The 12093-nt window shown below is 41.4% G+C and overlaps 1 protein-coding gene across 2 annotated transcripts in view; it reads right to left on the minus strand.

Annotated features, from left to right (window-relative positions):
* The window catches only part of Bcap31 (B cell receptor associated protein 31), a 35474-nt gene extending 23386 nt beyond the window's left edge, over positions 1-12088 (minus strand). The window contains exons 1-4 of one of the 2 annotated variants that reach the window (XM_036174254.1): positions 11986-12088; positions 11530-11619; positions 10264-10399; positions 7800-7900 (exon numbers count right to left, since the gene is read on the minus strand). In XM_036174254.1, the coding sequence (XP_036030147.1) occupies positions 7800-7900; positions 10264-10355 (193 nt within the window). In that variant the 5' untranslated portion in view covers positions 10356-10399; positions 11530-11619; positions 11986-12088. The remainder of the gene's footprint in view (positions 1-7799; positions 7901-10263; positions 10400-11529; positions 11620-11985) is intronic. The other variant, XM_036174253.1, reaches the window with a different exon arrangement.
* Positions 12089-12093: the final 5 nt, after the last annotated feature.

Below are 12093 nucleotides of genomic sequence, written 5' to 3' on the forward strand. Positions count from 1 at the left end.
AAGCAGAGGCAGGTGGATCTCTGTGAGTTTGAGGCCAGCCTGGTCTACAAAGCAAGGTCCAGGACAGGCTCCAAAGCTACAGAGAAACCCTGTCTCGAAAAAACAAAAAATTCATACCCTCAGGTTCAGCAATTCTACCTCTATGAATTTATCCCACAGATTCTTTTGTATACAAATGTGTTGTGGGGATGTTCAAGTATGTCAAATATGTTGTTCTGATTGGTTAAAATAAATAAAGCGCTGACTGGCCAGTAGCCAGGCAGGAAGGATAGGGTAGGCGGGACAAGTAGGAGGAGAACTGTGGGAGATGGAAGGCTGGGTGGGAGAGAGCTGCCAGCCGCCACCATTAAAAGTGAGATGTAAGGTACTAGGGTAAGCCATGAGCCACGTGGCAACTTACAGGCTAACAAAAATGGGTTAATTTAAGATGTAAGAATCTCCTACTATACAAATGCAAGGATGCCTATTATAAAGTGGGAATTAGCCAGGCAGTGGTGGCGCACGCCTGTAATCCCAGCACTCAGGAGGCAGAGGCAGGTGGATCTCTATGAGTTCGAGGACAGTCTGGACTACAGAGCTAGTCCAGGACAGGCTCCAAAGCTACAGAGAAACCCTGTCTCGAAAAACCAATAAAATAAAATAAAGTGGGAATTAAACTGGTATCATTATGGGAGAAAATGATGCATTCTTTAAAAAGAATGCAATTGCTATCAAAAGATGTCTTAAAGTACAGCATATAAATGGAAAAAGCACAAAGAAAATGTATATGATTCCCGGTTGGTTGTAAATATTTCAACACAAAGTATTCATGATGATTAACTATGTAATATATGTTACAAGGGGTTGTTAAGTGTTTAAAGTTTGCATTTAAAAATATCCATTATTTTTATAATTAGAAAATATAATTAGAGAGGGAGGGGGAGAGAGAGGGGGAAGGGAGGGAAGGAGAAAGAGGGAGGGAAGAAAGAGAGGGAGGGAAGAAGAAAGAGGGAGGGAGGGAGGGGAGGGGGGAGGGGAGGGGAGGAGAGGAGAGGAGAGGAGAGGAGAGGAAAGAAGAAGAAAAAAAAGAAAAGAAAAGAAAAGAAAAGAAAAGAAAAGAAAAGAAAAGAAAAGAAAAAAGAAAAGTTCTGGACAAAGAGCTAGACATAGTTTCCTAGTCCCACAGTCTCTCAGGTGGGCCTGTGCTCAGCATACAAAGGCAAGCACTAGCTGCTGCCTGCGAGCTTGAGCCAGGCACCAGTGCAGAACCATGCAGGGGATGGACTAGCCCTTTAAGATTTGACAGAGAGATGGCTCCGCAGTTAAGAGCTGCTCTTCCAGCAGTCCTGAGTTCAATTCCCAGCAACCACATGGTGGCTCACAACCATCTGTAATGAGATCTGGTGCCCTCTTCTGGCCTGCAAGAACACATACAAATAGAGCACTGTATACATAATAAAATAAAATAAATCTTAAAAAAAAAAAACGATTTGACTTTTGAGGCCTGAAAACTCTGCAGATGCACAAAACATCAGTTCCAAACCAAGAAAATCTCTAAACAGATATAGTATGCTTTAAAATGTGCTTAGATACTGAAGAAAATAAATAGGTATAGAATAAATAGTTCGAAAATATTAAGTCTTTAAAAAGTAAAGAAATATAAAAAGAATAAACCACGTAAGGATAGGAAAAACACAGGGTATCTGGACCCTGTATAGTGTTTTATTGACTTTGAATTTTTTAAATGCTAATGAACAAAAATGACAGCTGCTGAAAGATGTTGGATTGTGGAAAAAACTGTTGAATTGAACCAGCCTATACATTTTAAAGATGCCTTAACTTCAGAACAGAAGTCAGGAAATACGTTGTATTGGAGGAGAAGTTATACCTTTATTTCCACACAAAAAGCTATGGGTCTCTTCAAAATTAATGAAGATCAGATTTGATTGGGGGAGACCTCCTGAGAATCTTGGCTACAAACATAAAGAAAAAAATAAAAGACTATAGGACATATATATACTGATTTCTTTACATGAGAACAGCTCTGAGACTGGATGAAACAAGGTAAATCTTGTTGGCTAGAGAATCTTCATGACTTAGTATTACATGCCATCCTTTCATATGGCATGGATAGAGGTTTGGTTATGCAGTCCAAACAGACTTACAAAGTTTATGTATGTCTTTTACCTGCTCAAACATAGAACAAAAAATCATCTTTAGCTGACTTGGTATGCACTGTACATTCCACACTTGTGGTTTTTTTATTGATTTATTTTCTAATTTTATGTGCATTAGTATTTTGCCTACATGTATGTCTGTGTGAGGGTGTCAGATCCCCTGGGGGTAGAGTTATAGGCAGTAGTAAAATGCCATGTGGGTGCTGGGAATTGAACCCAAGTCCTCTGGAAAAACAGCCAGTGTTCTTAACCACTGAGCCATCTCTTCAGCCACCCCCCATACTTGTGTTAATGCAGATATATATGTTATCTTTAAAAGTTTATGTTTTCAGAAAAAAAAAACAGATACAAATAAAAATAAATAGCCCAGGTGATCCAGCCTCTCAGAATGCCTCTGCTGCACTTTCCTCAAAATTCTACATCTAAAACAACTTCAAAACTGCTACCTGAGATGGTCTAGCCTCACAGATTGCTCCAACCAGGACTTCAGATAAGCTCTACACTTTCCCATCACACAAAAACTAAACAAAAATAATACAGCTAGCTCTCCCAGGACTTGACCATTATCCCAATTTTCTCAAGGTCCCCTAAAGATGCTGTTGCCCTCAGACAACAGGAAGCAGTCTAAAGAACATGATGCCCACATTCCCAAAAGGTAGGGTAGGTGGTTTCTGGTACTTCAGTGGATGTTTCTCATTGTTTGGGGCGGGGGTGGGTGGGTGGTGGTGTTAGTTGCAAGTTGTTATGGTCATAGTCAGAAAAACACTAAACAAAAGAGACTGGATTCAAGGATCTCTTTCTGAAAAGAAAAAAAGGGAGATATAGGAAAAGGTAGACTATTGAATCTACTTTAATCCAAAAAAACAACTATTACTCTCAAAATATTTTGTACTGGTATGGATTTTGGTTTATTGATACAAATTTAAAGTTAATTTTGTTATACTGTATGTATATTTCTACTCTTGTTTAGGGTATTGTGCTTATGCAGCTCATTTAAAAATGTAATCTATAATTAAGAAATACAGATTAATAGTCATCTATAATAGTCAAACTTAGTCATGTTATGTTTTCAAGGTCATACACAGATATATTTTTTTTAATAATTTCTAAGTTTTATTTATTTATTATGTATACAGAAGAGGGCACCAGATCTCATTACAGATGGTTGTGAGCCACCATGTGGGTGCTGGAAATTGAACTCAGGACCTCTGGAAGAGCTGTCGGTGCTCTTAACCTCTGAGCCATATCTCCAGCCCAAAGCTGCTGCTGCTGCTGCTTCTTTTTTTTTTTGAGACAGGGTTTCTCTGTGTAGTTTTGGTGCCTTTCCTGGATCTCGCTCTGTAGACCAGCAGGCTGGCCTTGAACTCACAGAGATCTGCCTGGCTCTGCCTCCCGAGTGCTGGGATTAAAGGCATGTGCCACCACCACTGCCCAGCTACAGATTTTTATTTAGATAAAAATATTTAGATTATTTATTATATATTTATATAATACTTAGATATTATATTTAGATAGATGGTCTTCAAAAACTTCAAAGACCTATGGGATATGGCATTTAATATGTTTCATAACCTAAGGCTTCTCGTAACAGTGAGACAATCTGCTCCTGGCAACATCAATTTACTTCAGAGAAGATGAAAGGCATTAAAGAAACTCTGTATGGAGTTTGTTTTCTTTATGGAAAAAGCTAGCCATATAGACAAAAAGAACTTCCCTTGCCTCAGTTGCTGACAGTATACTTTCCAAATGCCAAGACCAGGTAAGACAGTCCTTCAAAATCCCCTGCTTCACAGGAAAGTCTGTCACATATGCTAGGCCTGTAGCCCAGAGTTGGATGCCCCAATGTTGCAGAGGAACTTCGGGTGACTTTCTAGACAGCCTGATATCCCTGTCATTAGGTAACATTTCACCCTTCTGTGGTCTTTGATGGAGTTAAAGACTAAATAGTTAAACTTACAGTTTTCCTTAGTTATGACAGAAAGCAAATTTTGTATAAAACTTAAGACACCAAGATAAAATAAATAATAGGTTATGTTCTCTAATTTTGCCAAATACAAACAAACTGAATATTGTAACTGTAATTCTCACCTGATAACTGTTTTTGTTGTATATAATTTTACTATGTTAAAGTTAAAACCTTCCTTTTTTAGACAAAAGGGGGAAATATGGAATAATCCTTCTGTATACTATGTGAATATATGTCATTGTGATTGGTTTAATAAACAAGCTGACTGGCCAATAGCTGAACTTGATAAAGTTAGGCAGGAAAGCCAAACTGGAGAATGATGGGATAAGAAAATGTGGAGTCAGAAGAGTAGCCAGACAAACAGTGAACAAAGGAGTTGGACACACAAAATGGGATAGAGGTAAAAGCCATGAGCCTTGGGGAAGCATATAGATTAATAGAAATGGATTAAGTTGTAAGAGCTAGTTAGTAACAAGCCTGAGATATTGGCTGAGCAGTTACAAATAATTATAAGCCTCAGTGTGGTAATTTGGAAGCAGCTGCTGGGATGGAAAAACTTTGCCTACAGTTTTCCTTGTTGCCAAATTCAGAAAAGAAACTTACATAAAAGATGTAAAGTTTATAAGGTTGAAAGACACTAAAGCTTGTTTATCCAAGAAAATGTTTGAAGATCTAAAAAGATATTTTTAGGATGGTAATACAAGTTATGATAGAAAGTGGTTTAGGTATAAAACTTTGGACTCACAAAGAAAGGATAAATAATAGAGTATTTTCTCTGAATATGCCAAATAGAAATAAACTGGACATTATGAATCTAATTCTTACCTGATAATTGTTCTTACTGTAAATAGTTTTACTATGTTAGCGTTAAAAGCTTTCCTTTTTATTTAGACCAAAAGGGGGAAATCTGGGGTATTTGTATACTGTGTGAAGATGTATTGCTGTGATTGATGATATAAAACATTGAACAGCCAATAGCTAGGAGGAGAGTATAGAAGGGACTTCTGGGCAGAGAGAGAACTCTGGAAAGAAGAAAGGAGTAACCAGCCAGACATGAAGGAAGCAGGATGGGTGGTACAGAGATGGGGTAATGTAGATGGAGAGTTTCTCTCCAGGTCCCGCCAAGTGCTATGGGATGTTCTGTATGTTAAATGTGTTGCTCTGATTGGTTAATAAATAGAACACTGATTGGCCACTAGCCAAGCAGGAAGTATAGGAGGGACAAGGAGAGAGGAGAATTCTGGGAAGTGGAAGGCTGAGTTAAGGAGACGCTGCCAGCCACTGCCATGACAAGCAACATGTAAAGATACCGGTAAGCCACAAGCCATGTGGCAACTTATAGATGAATAGAAATGGGTTAATTTAAGATAGAAGAACTAGATAGCAAGAAGCCTGCCACGGCCATACAGTTTGTAAGCAATATAAGTCTCTGTGTGTTTACTTGGTTGGGACTGAGAGGCTGTGGGACTAGTGGGTGAGAGAGATTTGTCCTGACCCCTAACTGTGGGCCAAGCAGGACTGGAGAAAACTCCAGCTACAGGGTAACAAGCCACATAAAAGAATACAGATTATGGTTGGGGATTAGCTCAGTGGTAGAGTGCTTGCCTAGCAAGCGCAAAACCCTGGGTTCAATCCTCAGCTCAAAAAAAAAAAAAAAAAAAAAAAGAATACAGATTAATATATAAGAACTCATTAGGTACAAGCCTAAGCTAAGGCTGAGCTTTCATAATTAATAAGTCTCATTATTTGTAGGCTGATGGTCCCAATGAAAAAGTACTACTACACTAACTATTATAGCTTGGCATTTCATGAAGTTCAACTTAAGCAAGACCTATATACACCCTATTGGCTCCTACGCTAGAAGCTACTCAGACCATAAGTGGAAAAAGCTGCCTCATGGAGTCTTGCTAAAAACATTTCAAAAGGTATGAGAGTAGCTGGCACCCAACAGCTGTGCCTGTAATCTATAGGCACATTTGACCTATTCAGAGGAAGTCTTGCCTAAACAAATCCCATCAAGCACTGAACATTAAGGGAAAATGCCCAATGCTGCAGGGAGTAGGTGAAGCTATGCGGAATACTAACTCACACTCTACCCTGCAGTGTTTCTGCTAGGAACTTGAGGAAAGGAGTACTCTATGACTATGTGGGTTATCACATCTCTGAAACAGGACTTGATGTTTACAACAGAGTTAAAAAAAAAAAAAAAAAAGAGTCCAAGCAAGGGAACAGACTGATAGCTCACTACAGCAAAACAACAAACATTCAACAGCCAGACAAGAGCTTTATTGGTTCCCTGTCTCTATATGGGCTCACTACCACCTCACAGAAAAATGTTCCCCTTCCATCTTTTTTGTTTTTTGAGACAAGGTCTATGTAACCCAGGCTATCCTGGAACTTTCTATGTAGACCAGACTGGCTTCAAACAGAGATCCACCTGCACCTACTTCTTGAGTGCTGGGATTAAAGGCAAGCACCAACTTGCTTGTCTCCCCTTCCATCTTAATACCACCTATCAAGGCCACAGACCTGAGCCTGCCTTCTAACCCATTTATCTTTCAAAATCTTGTGGATAATGCATGTTAATGCTGAAGTTTACAATACTATACAACTGAACAACCTGGAAAGACTCTACTTCTATGCATATGCAAAGAGATCTCAGTTCTGTCTCTAAGACATGCAGTCAAACACCTAGTTTTCTACCTACACTATAGGATAAGGCAGAACCCCATTTCCAGCTAGGCCATTTAATTAGTCTGTCTTGTACTTGGAAGCCCTGTTTCACCAGGCATGCTGGTACATATATGTAACCCCAGCACTTAAGCGACTGAGCCAGGTGTTTAATGCCAGCCTAGACTACAGGGTAAGACCCTATCTCAAATAAAAGAAAAAAAACTCATATTTTTTTCTTTTATTAATGATTTTATGTGTATCAGTGTTTTGCCTGCGTGTATGTCTGTGTGAAGGTATCAGAAGCTCTGGAACTAGAGTTACAAACAGTGTTGAGCTGCCATGTGGGTGCTGGAAATTGAACTCAGGTCCTCTGGAAGAGCAGCCATTGTTCTTAACTCCTGAGCTATCTCTCCAACTCTGTCATGTCTCTTAAGGCACACATTTCTTTAATCTCAGCACTTTGAAGGCAGAGGCAGAGGCAGACAGATCTCTGAATTTGGGGCCAGCCTGGTCTACAGAGCAAGTTACAGGACAGCCCAGGCCACATAGAGAGACCCTGTCTCAAACAACAAAAAATAATAATAACAATGACAAATAAACAAAAAGTAAAAGACAAAATAAATTTTAAAAGATGATGTCAGGCTTCAAGTGAGAAGACCACACTGTTGCCTACATGACTAAAAAGCAGCACTATCTGGACCAATGTCACAGGCCATTTAGTTCTCTCAGCACCAGTTTTAAAATAACTAGAGTACCCTAGAAACACAGGTGGTCATAAGAGTATATAAAAGCCACTGAGTGTAAGCCCACATAGACTGCTATAGTAACCTCTTGAAATGAAAGTCTTGCTAATAGCACTTCCTTCACAGATGAACGAAAGGGCATTTAATTAGTTTGTCTCTGAGAAGGTAAAACTTGTTTTCTATCCACCCAATGTGATACAGGGCTTTAGAAGCCATGACACAGGATCTTGTCGGCAGCAACCTCTACTGCAGCTCACTCACCAATGACCAACAGCACAAGGATGATGATGAGAACCACAAAGAAGGTGTTGCCATAGGTCACTACCAACTCGACCAGCCGGGATTTGAAAATCTTCTGCCATCTGTTAAGGAGATGAAGAGAGACACTAAAGAAGCCGCACTTTTGTAATCCAAACCCTGAACAAAATGGAAAGATAGCTTGGTGCTCTTCTCCAATGGCCCAGAGGCTTGTATAAAATCAGTCTCAGTTGCTTATATATTTCTCCTATTTATAAAGTTCAAGAGTATTTAGTGAAAAGATGTTTTTCAGGACTAGAGAGATAGTTCAGCAGTAAAGAGCACTGGCTGCTCTTCAGAGAATCCAGGTTAAATTCCCAGCACCCATGTGGCAACTCACAACTGTCTGTAACTCCAATTCTAGGGGGGGTCCAACATACTCACACAGACATACATGCAAGAAAAACACCAATGCACATGAAATATATATATATATATACATATATATATATATGTATATATATATATATAAACAAACAAACAAATAAATAAATAAAGGATGTTTGTCCACCTGCAGAAAAACCTAGAAAATTAGTCTTAAAACAATGGCAGTCTCTAATAAAGGAAATACTTTTCATTGTACTTTTCTTTGTAGTAGTTCAAGTGCCTGCCACAAACACAGTTTATTCCTTTTGTCTTTCTCCCCTCCCCCCTTTTTTGGAGCTGAGGATCGAACCCAGGGCCTTGTGCTTGCTAGACAAGCGATCTACCACTGAGCTAAACCCCAACACGCTTTCTTTTTATCTTTTTTTTTTTTCCTGACACAGGGTCTCATTATGTAGCCCTGACTGTCCTGGAACGCACTATGTAGACCAGGCTGGCCTTGAACTCAGAGATCTACCTGCCTCTGCCTCCCTGTGCTGGAATTAAAGAAGTGTGCCACTATGCCTGGCTTCCTTTTGTCTTTCTAATATGTAACAATCTTTTTTTTGTCTAGACTCTTACCACCCTAGGTTATAAAAACTCCATTTTCATGAACAAATATTCAAGATATGGCTCTAAAAAGCCTTCAGAAGGCGTTCCATGCTGTTAAAAATCAGCAAGCCAGGATGATCATGGTGGTGCACACCTTTAATCCCAGCACTTGGGAGGCAGAGGCAGGCGGATCTTTATGAGTTCGAGGCAAGACTGGTCTACATTGCAAGTCCCAAGCCTACATACTGAGGCCCTGTCATCAAACCACCTTCATCATCAGATGCAGAGTTAAAAATCAACAGTTGGTTTGCTAGAAACATTACATGGCGTGGTTCTGAATTTGCATTTTGTACATGACATGGCATGGTTCTGAATTTGCATTTAGTGTTTTAAGTTTGTCTTAGTCCCTGCTTCCTTCTCCTTTTTCACTTTTTTCTATGTGTTTGTATCTATATGTGGATACACATGTGTTCTAGTCTATGCACAGGAGTGTGAGGGCCTTAGGTGGGTGTCTTCTCTAATCATTCTCCACTTTATTTTTTTTCAAAGGTCTCACTAAACCCAGAGCTTACTGATTCTGCTAGACTGACTAGGATCCTCCTAGTCTTTGCCTCTAAAGCACTATATTACAGGAGTGTGTCACCCTGTCCAGCTTTCACATGGGTGGTAGTGATCAAGCTCAGATCCTCATATTTGTACAGTAAGCACTGTACTAACAAGCCATCTCCCTAGCCCTTATCATTTTCAGACAGGGAGGGTCTCATGGCTAGCTTCAAATTTGTTATGTAGCCAAAATAGGCCTTGAAGTGATCCCACCTTCACCTCCTGAGTGGTGGAACAAAGTTGTCCTAGAAAGTATCCAAGACTATAGCCTCACCAGTGTTTTGGTCTCTGTATTTCCTGTAAATTAAATGCCAATGTGGGTTTTGGCAAGAATATTCCTTAGATATTATTAACTGTGGTGACTTTATGACATCTTAATTTAAATAAAGATAGTATGTTGTTGTACTATGTATAATTTAACAATTAGTACCCAATTAACTTTTAGCAAATCCTGTTTGTTAAAAGGAAATAAATATGGCTTCATCCTTCATAGGCTGAGTAATGCTCATGAGCCTGCTAAGCAATGCCAGTAAAAGCTAGTTAGGAGGACAAAAGTCAGCAAATCAACAATGTAAGCTAGTGGTGCAAGTATTCTGAATTCCACACAACCATCCCCCATAGCCCTGAGGCCTAAGAGTAGGCAAGAGACTATTATTCACAAAACTAAAGCTAGATCTTCCTTTGCAAAGACCAAATGCACAGGAAAGGAACTGAAGGTGACAAAGCAAAGCAGTGAGCAGGATTAAAAAAAAAAAAAACCACTGCTGCCACCCTCATCTAAGACAGGTTTTACTTGTTTCCATTTAGCCCCAATCTCAGGGTCCACCAACTCTGCACACAGAAACTATAAGGTTCAGAGTTAGATAGGCACCCTCCCCATATGCTTGTCTTATTGCTCTACTAGCCATACCTTTTGGGAGAAATGAAGGGAATGCAGAGAAGCAACACAGCAAAGACCTCTGCATAGAGGAAGGTGGCAACAGCAGTCCACTGCAGACTCATCCTGTGACTGAAAGGCTTCCAACAGAGAGATGGGAGCTTGTTTCCTGGTAGGTCAGAGGGAAAGAAGGAACCATGTGAGCTGGGCAGCCAATGACATCTAGTTCAAGGACCCTGGAGAAGCTGGGGCTGCTACTCTTCACAACAGATTCCAGCACTCTGCTTCAGAGCTTTTGAAGACCTAGCTGAAACAGGTCTTAACCCAATAGGGATACTTGGTCAATGATGCTTGAAAGGGACTGTAAAGTCAGCCTAAGACACCCCAAGACCAGGTTCTCAGCACAAAGGAGATTTATTTGCCCCAGAGGGACAAAGACAAGAGACAGAGATCTAGGGAGAAGGGAAAAGGAACAAGGGGGAGGGAGAAGGAGTATTTCTCCCCCTGGGACAAAGGACTGCCTCTGGATAGAGAGGAGACAAGACATGCCCCATAGGCAAATGGCAGTTTATAAAGGGAAAAGGAGAAATCCTGTGTTAGAATGAGTTGGTTAATTTTGAATGGATATGTTAATGAGGTTAACTAAAAGGGGGCTTTTGATTACTTCAATACTTTGATAGCTGGACCTTGGTAGTCAGCCTCAGGAAGAGGTAATGGCCAGATAAGGGAATAGACCTTGGTGGCTGGCTTTGAGAATGTAATCTAGCCGTTTTTAGTAAGGAAGAGGGAATGGGAAAGGGCAAGACCTGCCATGCTGGGGCCTGATAGAGCCCCTCCAATGTTAACCAGTCAACGAGCTTCCCTAGACTGGGATAGTTACTTATGACCCTCAAGCATGTGTGTTACCACGACAAGGTACCTTTGTTGATGATTCCTTTCGGGGGGAAAGGGGAGGTTCCAAGGGATTCCCTAGACCTGTTTAACTAAGAAAATGTTTCTCATAAAAACAGTGCATGAACAGAAGCACCCCCTTGGGCTCCCTTCCCAGACCAGAAGCCTCTGCAGGAGCTACATGTTTTCAGTCGCTGCTACAATGCGCCTGGGACTACAAATGTTCATAATGTGCACCTTCTGCAAACGCCACTGCCTCGGCCACTGCACAAGCAAGAGGCACATTCCTCCCCCAATACCTGGGAGGGACGGATAACCCATCAATCTCCCGCTGAAGCTGCTTTTTGGGAACTAAACAGGCCTTCTGACGGCTCCTGCGGATACATGAAGTGTGAAGAATTAACATACCCTCAAAAGGCCCACAAGAGCGACTCCTAGAGGGCAGGAAATCAGGCCAAAAGCAAATGCAGGTCTCCACAGAACACCTCGAAGCCTTACCTGGAGAAAGTTCCAGAACCAGAAAGTCTCGCCCAAGCCAAAAGGACCAACCTCCTAACAGCCTTAGTACGCCACAATGCCACCCAGGTCCATCGTGCCAGGTGGCCTTCGAGGAGCTGGGCCTACCTGGGCAGCTCTCTCGGGTGGGACCTCATCACTGGCCCCCGCCCTCGTGCCCCTGGAGCACCGCTCCACATGCCACTCCAATTTCGCTCTACCGGACTGCCCTAGACTCCCAAGTCGGCCCGAATCCCGACATTTCCCAGAATCCCCAGTCTTTCTAGGATGCTCAGTTTCTGCCCTCATGAAGGGGCTGGGGGAACCTCTGTGGTCCGGGAGTCAGCCATGCCAGCGAACCCAGCTTACCGAGTTTCAGACAACGCACACGCCCAACCGCAACTACCAAACTCTCACCACCGCTCCAGCCCGCCCCTTAGCCCGCGGCCGGAAACCGGAAACGCGCGTTGGGCCCCA

Source organism: Onychomys torridus, chromosome X (assembly GCF_903995425.1).
Source record: "Onychomys torridus chromosome X, mOncTor1.1, whole genome shotgun sequence".
Classification (NCBI taxonomy): Eukaryota; Metazoa; Chordata; class Mammalia; order Rodentia; family Cricetidae; genus Onychomys; species Onychomys torridus.